The sequence below is a fragment of the Oncorhynchus kisutch genome, linkage group LG16 (assembly GCF_002021735.2).
Source record: "Oncorhynchus kisutch isolate 150728-3 linkage group LG16, Okis_V2, whole genome shotgun sequence".
In the NCBI taxonomy this organism is placed as follows: Eukaryota; Metazoa; Chordata; class Actinopteri; order Salmoniformes; family Salmonidae; genus Oncorhynchus; species Oncorhynchus kisutch.
Genome location: NC_034189.2, coordinates 32,096,743 through 32,105,834, shown reverse-complemented (window position 1 = coordinate 32,105,834; position 9,092 = coordinate 32,096,743). Strand labels below are relative to the sequence as shown.

Below are 9,092 nucleotides of genomic sequence, written 5' to 3'. Positions count from 1 at the left end.
AAAACATTTTAGGGGATATTATATTGTAATTCTTATATAGTTTATGGAAGAATTCAGCTCACTGATAATATTCTGGGTCGTTAGTTTGCTCCATTGGGTTTTAATGGGAGTGAAATTCATTTCTAAATGTCGTCCTCTCTTTGCACTGTGAGAGGTGAATAATGATGTCATTAATTAGCTTACATACTCTGGCTTTGGGTACTGTCTCTCCTTGCTTTGATCTCTCTCTCTCAACCCCTAGCTGTCTCTCTAACGGTCTCCTCTTTTTTAAAGACCAACACGCCTTCCAAGGCCACCGCCTCCATGCCTTTTATTGTTCTGATACTACTGTACCTTTTCTTGTCTTGATCTTCCTCCATGTCCCACGTTATCTCTGCCCTGGTTGGTCCAGGAACATGACAGGAACCCAGGAAGGACCTCCTTCCTGCTTATAACATTGCCCAACCCCCCATCCCTACACTACACCATGTATCTCACAAAATAACCTGACTGGAGGTGCATACTGTAGGGCAATCTCTCTATCTTAGACCTGAGTCGAGTCCCAGACCGCAACTCACGCAAGTACACAGGAAATCAGTGTGTTGGATACATGGATGTGGAAGAACTAAATAATCTCTGTTTTGATGCTATTGGTATAAAAAAATATATATAGAATGGCATCTTGAAATCTTGTTATTCAAACAGTAGAGCGAAAAACATTGAATAGTTTGTAAGTGTACTGCACAGCATGTCAGTTATGAACAGCTTCACGATGAGCTTGAATGGCATTTATTTTTCTGTAACTGTGGTTTCGCAAACTATAACTCCATACATTATGCATGGAATTGTTCATATTCAAAGCCCTGCTTAATTCATAGAAATAGTCTTCCACAACAATTCCTTGGAATGCATTGCTTAAACATTAATTACATTCACATTCATTCTAATTTGTCTTAATTTCCCTTTCCCTGGATAGAAAATGTATATTTTCCTGCTGATTATTCCACACTTGCCACAGAGAGTAATATAAATGCAATTAGAATTTCAACATATTTTAAACCAAATTTGTCCTGTATTCATTTGATCACAGAAACAACATTTTGGGGAAATATGTTATTTGAAAAGGGATCAGCATTAAAAAAATACAGAGACAGATACATTTTTTTCAGGAAGGGGAAATCAGACACAACAATGCAGAGAGCAACTCTATGTGAGGCCTATGAGTAATCACACGGAGCATAAACCCCACAGAACATATAACACAGCTATATTGCAAACACTTTTTATCACACCACTCCCTTATGTTGGAAAGCACCATTGTGGGAGTTGAGAGAGAAAAAGTTTTCCAAATTATTGAACTTTGGAGATGTAACTTTACGGAGCATTATAGTTTTCTATTAAGACACCATTGGTGCTGGGGTTGGTCCTAATCAGAGCGTAGGGAACTGAACGGAATGGATCCTTAATTACCTGGCCTGTGGTCGCCTCATATATCACCCAGACATATGGGCCAGATAGCACACACACACACACACACACACACACACACACACACACACACACACACACACACACACACACACACACACACACACACACACACACACACACACACACACACACACACACACACACACACACACACACACACACACGCACACACTGGCAGACCAACAGACCCACACACACAAAATCACACTCAGACACACACATACAAAGGTCAGTGTTTCACTCTATTATAACATTAAACTTTTCCCTTGAGGTTATGTATGCATATTTGATTGGCTAGCAGTGCACTAGCATGTATACAGTATATAATAAAATGTATACTACTACTAATAATAATAATATGAATGTCAATATATGTAGTGATTGATTAATGGCTTGTATGAAACCACACTAATTCAAACCAATATATACCATATAGTTTTACCATGTTATATTTTAATTTCTGCACAGACGAAAATGACAAGCAGTTTATTTACAGAAACCTGTACAAAAGCAAATTACATTATGTAAAAGATTTCATAAATAGAAGTGGGCTTGCGTTCAATACATTTTGCCATGTTCAGCTAAGCTGCGTGCATAGTGAATCATAATAAACAATGATAAACTGTTTCCTCAATTTCCATATCAACATCCAAGTCGCAGGACAAATAGTTTATGGTTAATATCACAAATTTCATCACAGACTGTGAATGCTGAACAACTAATAGAAGAGAGAGAGCTGACTAAACATACACCTCAGGTAGCAAAAATATACTTTTTTAAATATATTTTTCTAAAAACCAAACTTGACAGTCATCTGTGGATTACCAGGTCAAGGAAAGACCAATTGATTTTCTCCCTGTTTCTTTTCTATCAAATAATATTGTATATTCAGTAGTAAGCACAAGTAGCATATTGAATGTTTGAGTAAAGAGTTAATCAAAAAAGCTCATATATATAACACTTACCTCCCTCTATATCCCTTTCTCGGTCTTTCTCAAAAAGACATGCAATTTCCTTTATGTTATAACACAACGAGAACCTACTACACTACTTCTCTGTTGTTTCCAATACTTTGTTTAATTTTTTTGTAATGTATGTGTTGTAAATGTGTGTTTGTGAGTGTGTATTAGGGGTTGCTGTACATCCTGAGGTGTGTATTCTGTCAGCATCTCTACCTTGCAACTTTTTTCAACCTCCATATTAGCAATTCCAGGCTTCCTCGCATCCTGAACAGTCAAATGTCTCCAAGTTTTTCTTCTACCAGCCCCAATGTGTTTAATCCGGAAGAGTGTTTCATGCACATAAGGTTGTTGCACTGAACATGTACATTAGCAGAACACCATAGGATAATAATTGTTAGAATATATTGTCATTATTACTAATATTAAGCAGTACAAAAAGTTGTAATTTGGTTCATGAAACCACACTATGCTAGGAATGGAGATTCACACCTTGAACATTCCACATAAAGACCACATCAAGACCACTCTGTATCAATGTACCACACTGTATCTACTGTATCAGGCTTTTACCGACATTTGACTGGTCACATCCGGAGAAGCCAGAAAGTCATTGTATTTTTCCTCTATCGTATAAGAATCTTCAGGAGTTATTTAAAATTTGACATAAATACCATCCACACTACTTTTAGAAAGCATGTCAGCATAACTGATTTTGTACCATTCCAAACCAACATTGAATCATACCAATTGGTATAAAAAGGCACAATTGCATATTTTGAATTCACTCTATAGTTTAGTTTTTTTTAAACATTTTTCTTTTTTTACAGAAGCACTCTAAATATACAAATTGTCAACAGAAAATATGCCAAAAAAAGAAAACACATAAAGATGATTATTTCCACGGTTCTGACTGTTATTGTATATCAAATAGAAAAAAAAGAGAGAGAAAAGGGGGGATGGAAATGCAATGCCAGTACAAAGTTGCAAATCGTCTTACTGTACTATGTAAGTCAGACATTACAGGTGAGCAACCTTGAACTGAAGGTATGTTATAACTGTAAGGTTTGTTCAGTGGAATGGGGAACGTTCTGGAAATTTGTCTGACAGGAATGAAAGAAACAATCAAAGAAATATGATGGAAAGTTAAAGAAATATGCTAAATAAACATACATTTCTTCCTCCTCAAACTGATATACTAAGTCATACTACATGGCTAATGTCAGTTTAGGTATAACAAAAGCAAGCAACAAGATGGACATCCATGTTCACAGGGTAAGTTTTTTTTTGTATTTTCCTTCAATTTTTTTTCTCCTTCTGAGTAAGTAAATTCCCTTTAAACATGCAATAAAAAGTACGTATGTATACAGTTTATAAGCATAGGAACACTTCTTCGAACGACAAGTAGTACTTACAGATTGGTGGACTGCCAAAAAGCAGTCTGTTTTGAACCAAAGGGTTAGCTAACATACAAAAGAGTTCCCATTGCATCTGATATTTATCTGATATTCTTTTGCTCGGTTATGGTGGCAAGACCTTGTGCCTACTCACCAGTGAAAAAGACCACTAGCGATGGGTAAGGAGGCACAATGTCTTCATATTGTGTGTGTTTCTGTGTATATGTGGTTGTCCAAAATAGTTTGCCTACATGCCTACACGTTTGCCTACACGTCGCACCCGTGCTCAATTCAACCTATGCTCTCACTATACACTTACACATATGCATGTATTTAAAGCAACTTGTAGTAGTACTGTAGTTTCTCCCATGTACCTTCATGCCAGTTTGTTGTTTCCTATGCTTTGGTTTCTCTCACATACAAACTTGTAAGATGCTAAACTGGTGTCTTTTTCCCCACGCCTCTTTGTAACTGTACATCAATAGGTATTTTCGATTGTAATTCATTGAGATGTGCCATATGGAAATGTACTTCCACCACTGGTGACATCTCCATTTATGGGTAGTTGAACATGGACCTTGTTAGAGTACTAATCTTACCATTATGTGATAGGAGAGTGTGGTCATGTCAGTGTTGTGTACAATATGGTATTTATTGCTCATTCTAGCACACACCTTAACACAAAATAAGGTTAACGGAAAAACCTCAAAACATAGTTTTCCTCGACCAGCTCAACCTACCCTATCATGCATGCTTTTACATCCCCAGCATTTTTCTCAACTAACTCAACTCAAATCTACCATGACATGTTAGCTGTGTGTTGATTTGTGTGAATTTGTGTCTGCTTGTCTGTGTGGGAAACTTTCATCTGAATAGGAATCAATATATGCACAACTACGTACAAACATATTACGCAACTCAAGCAAAGACCGCCAACCAGTTCAGATTGGTCATGGTTCTAGATAGAAACTTGCATCTCCAATGTATTTTTTGTCTTCAACTTTCAGGCCATCCAAAGATAGAGAAAGAGAGAGAGAGAAGGGGAAAGTGAGCTTTAGAGTATTGGTCTGAATCGATGTATATGTCCAATGTTCACTTCTATAGGTGTCTATGAAAGAGGCAAAGAGAGTATTATATGCACACTGGTAAATAAGCATACTTCGACATAATTTCCTCATTCATCCTGTGGGTCAGAGACTACTGTGGCTTGGACATTGCCAACCACATTGGCTCCATTTAGTCCATTTTGTTAATTATATTCTCCTATGAATGAGGCGATACACACAGTCTCATCCACAGGACAGAAAGTTAAAGCTTAGTCTTTCCCAAATGTTAATGATGATGCCATGCTAGTAGCCTTCGCAGTCTATTGTTGTTTGGTTGTGTTTGGGTCTCTTTTTGAATGAGAAAGCAACATTGAATCATAAACTGTTGAAATGCAGAATCCAGAATCCAGAGTGAGTAGCACAAAGGTGTCATGACACGTGATGTGATATATGACACATTACTGTATGTAGGCTATATGACGCTTGCATGAGGGTGGGAGTGTCAGTAAGTCCCCAAAAGGCATGACATCGGTCCTTTGTCACACATTTCATTGTCACACTCAAACTAGTTCACAAGTACAGTTATAGAAAAAGAGCGGAAAATAAAGAAAGATCCTCTTTTGTACAGTACAGTCTTAAAGAGAGACAGGGAGAGATAATGCATGCACGTTTTATGGAAATTAGTTGGTCAGGCAGCAGTAATGTTCCCATTGGCCGGCCAGCAGCAGTTACCCAATGTCTCGCTTTGAGTCCCACCAATAGCCCCACCCTCTTCTTCCTCTTGCAGGATATGGTCAGAATCTGAAATCTAAAAGGGATTATGCTTGTATCCACGTAGCTTTTAGCATTGTTTCATGTTGTTGTTGTTGTTGTTGTCTTGGAGAAGGGTTATCCTTGGACCTTTCCTGCTCAGCCAAGGTACATTTGGTACAGTAAAAAGTGTCTTTAGTTGTTGTCGTTGTGGTAACCTACTATATTGTTGATGTTTATGTACCATGGCGCTACTTCCCCCGCCCCCCTCACAGGTAGACCTCCCGGCGAGTGAGCGTGCCGCAGGGTGAGGGCTTGTACTCCCCGGTGGGGGCCAGAGGGATCTCCTCAATGGGGTGACCCACCACCCTCTCTTCAACCCCCGGTGGGCTAAAACTGGGCGAGCCAAAGCCCTCGTAGGAGGAGGAGGAGGAGGCTGTCTTCTTGTTGAGCAGGTTGCGGTTGCGGTCATTGCCCAGCATCACGTGGGAGGAGGGGTCTCCATTGGACATGGCGGCCAGGGCTTCCTGGCTGCCAGGATGCTGCTGCTGCTGCTCGGGAGGGCTGCTGCCGCTGCCACCGCCAGTCATGAAGGTGGAAAGCTTTGGTTGTTGGGTTGTGGTTGTCTTGGGCCGGCGCTCAGGCGACGTGCGCACAGGCATCCAGCAGGAGTCAGAGTGGCCGTATTCATCGCATTCCCGGGTGCACTTGCCTGTCATGGCTACGTCGGGCAAGGGCCGTGTGTCTGAAGGGAAGGAGAAGAGAGAAGGGTCGTTAGTGAAAGTGTTCCGTTTCTCCGAAATGGGACATATGTGGGACATATTATTAATAGAAATGCTAAATCTTAAAAGTGTTTGTTAGGTTATGGTATGGGACACATTACATTTGTTAAAAGGAAGTTTATGTTTCTGCCATTAGATGCGTTAGTCTGTACATCTCGACGTTGAAAATTGGATGACAAGGAAAATACATCTAATTATGTTTGGTTGCCATGGTTACTGGTGACTAATGTAAGCATTATGCTTTCAATTGTATCATTGGCAAATGTATTTAGATTTAATTGATACAATTGCTTTTGCTTTCATGCAGAACACACACCACATGAACAAAACAAACAAAATCTAAGTTAAAAAAGAACATTGCACCGAACGACGACAACATCTCAAACTGAAAACAGTGAGTCATAGCTGAAATAATGTCATGCTTCAAAATGTGGGGCGGGTGAAAATTGTGTTGCTCATAAACCATTGTCTAATGATGTGTAATGCTATCTACTCTGTATGTGGGCGTATGCTGCTGTACTGTATGTAGACATGTGTGAGTATGTTAAAGAGAGCGTGATAACCAGCTCTATATAAGCCCATTTCTTATTTAGAGATAGTCACAGTCTGATCTAGGTAGCCTGCTAGTCAATCACATCTAATACTACGGGCCTTAATCATTTACCAGACAGATGAAGGAAAATAAGATTAACTACAGTACATGTTATTTGTTCTGAAAGATACATTGTATACATTGAATACAGCACTAAAACCATCACTACAACTAGTGTACAATGAATATCACCAATAGAGCTACTATTATGCCACAACTGCTACCGGTACTATTAATTTTTAGTATTATTACTTACAGATTTTTTTTTGCATAAAAACAGATCAAAAAATAACAGACGAGTGACAGAAACGATATATCTTATGCGACAGAACAATCGACCTCACAAGCTCAGTTCTAAGTTAAAAGCGAGATGTTAAAAGCTGCCAGTGCCAGGGTTACAGTAAACAGATGCCATGTTAGATGTGGTCTGCCAATGACCAGAAAGATGTGAAGTATGAAAAAAAACAAGCAAGAGGGGGTGAAGTGCAGATCTAGAAAGCATGCTGCCCCGCCCTTAAAATGTTATTTTAACCATGGCTTACTTTTAATGCTCTTTTTCTCCTGTAAAGGAAGAATAGAATATAATCACTGGTTGTGCTTGGCATTGTAGGCACTTTCAAAATATACTGTATGAGAAATTCCCCACTGCATTGAATGAGACTACAATTCAATATAAAACAAGGCATCAATGTATCTAATCAAAGATATGTGCAGAAACATGTATAGTGTGAATCGAGATAGACATATAAACAAAATGATAGAGAGAAGAGAGGGAGAAAGAATGAGAGCAATATAGTTCTGTTGATTGGAATGTTGGATCCCCATAATTGCTTGTCTGATTAGAAGGAATCTTATAAAATCTGCATCTTGTATCAAATACATCATGTCTGCCATTCCTCTGTTTTTGTGAGACCCTTGCCCTTTTCACCACTGAAATGCATGTCAATACAAAAAATCGCTTGTTGCCATGGATCGTAACAAATCCATATGAAGTCAGTGCTAAGGTAGTAGCTACAGTACATGCAGACCTAGACAAGACATTTGGTGTATTGTCCATGTTATTTGTGAACCATAGAAAAAATATTAATTTCAGCAAAATATACACTGAACAAAGAGAATGGAGTCATGGCAACCACTGTTGATTGCTAACATGCCCGACATTAATGACGAAATGGTAACTACAGCTGTAGAATGGATGGAAAATGGCAAAAAATAAGAAAGAAAGAAAGAATAAAGTAATATATCGCCTTTCTCCCCAGAGTGACGCTTGATGTTTGAGCATTCAGGTAGATAAAACCAGAGATCACATATCTGTCTGAGCAAAGACATGCCTCTTTGCTTGGAAGAATTGCCCTGATTGGCTCTTCCACCCAGTCTGGCCTACAATTGAGCCATCAAAGTTTTAGTCCTGAGCTGCTACCCACACCCCGGCCCTCTCGCTCCTGAGTGTCGGAGCTCGTCTGATCGCCCTACTCACCCTCTCGCCCCAATCACACTCCCAGCACCTCGGAGAGAAAGGAGAGTAGGGAAGAGGAGGCCCTCTCACTTCTCTAAGGTCTCGTGGGTATACTGTCCAGCCTACAGCTATCACCTCCACTGCCCTCAGTGAGAGATACACAGGGCTAGGAAGGTTTCTACTGAGAACTACAACAGTATATATCATACCATGCCACCTATAGTGATGTTTCTCACAGGGAAAATATCTAGCTATACTACTAATTTTAACAGCTGAGCTGCTAATGCTGATGCTATTATGGTCACAAACCTTTCCAACACACTTTTTGTTTTTGACTGACATACAGAAACTAGTATAAAAATACAAGATGTGATGATTCTAAGCTAAACTAAGGTTTATATGCACGCTATGTTACTTTCTCACATATTTCTCCTATTGTATTACAAGTTGGTCACAAAAAAACTATCCATTGCAATCTCTGTACAAGCGTGAATTGAACATTTTTGATCAGAACCATCCACTGGGCACAAACTGGTTGAATCAACATTCTTTCAATGTAATTTGTCAACGTATAGTGATGTGGAATCGATGTGGAAAATACATTGGATTTCTAAAAAGTTATCAATGTTAACTGTTGTTT

The 9,092-nt window shown here is 39.1% G+C and overlaps 1 protein-coding gene across 2 annotated transcripts in view; it reads right to left on the bottom strand.

Moving 5' to 3' along the window:
• Nucleotides 1-1,903: 1,903 nt before the first annotated feature.
• Nucleotides 1,904-9,092, bottom strand: part of LOC109906621 (protocadherin-7) — a 211,150-nt gene continuing 203,961 nt past the window's right edge. The window contains exons 4-5 of one of the 2 annotated variants that reach the window (XM_020504430.2): nucleotides 7,539-7,557; nucleotides 6,254-6,367 (exon numbers count right to left, since the gene is read on the bottom strand). In XM_020504430.2, the coding sequence (XP_020360019.1) occupies nucleotides 7,541-7,557 (17 nt within the window). In that variant the 3' untranslated portion in view covers nucleotides 6,254-6,367; nucleotides 7,539-7,540. Of the gene's footprint in view, nucleotides 6,368-7,538; nucleotides 7,558-9,092 lie in introns of both variants that reach the window. The other variant, XM_020504427.2, reaches the window with a different exon arrangement.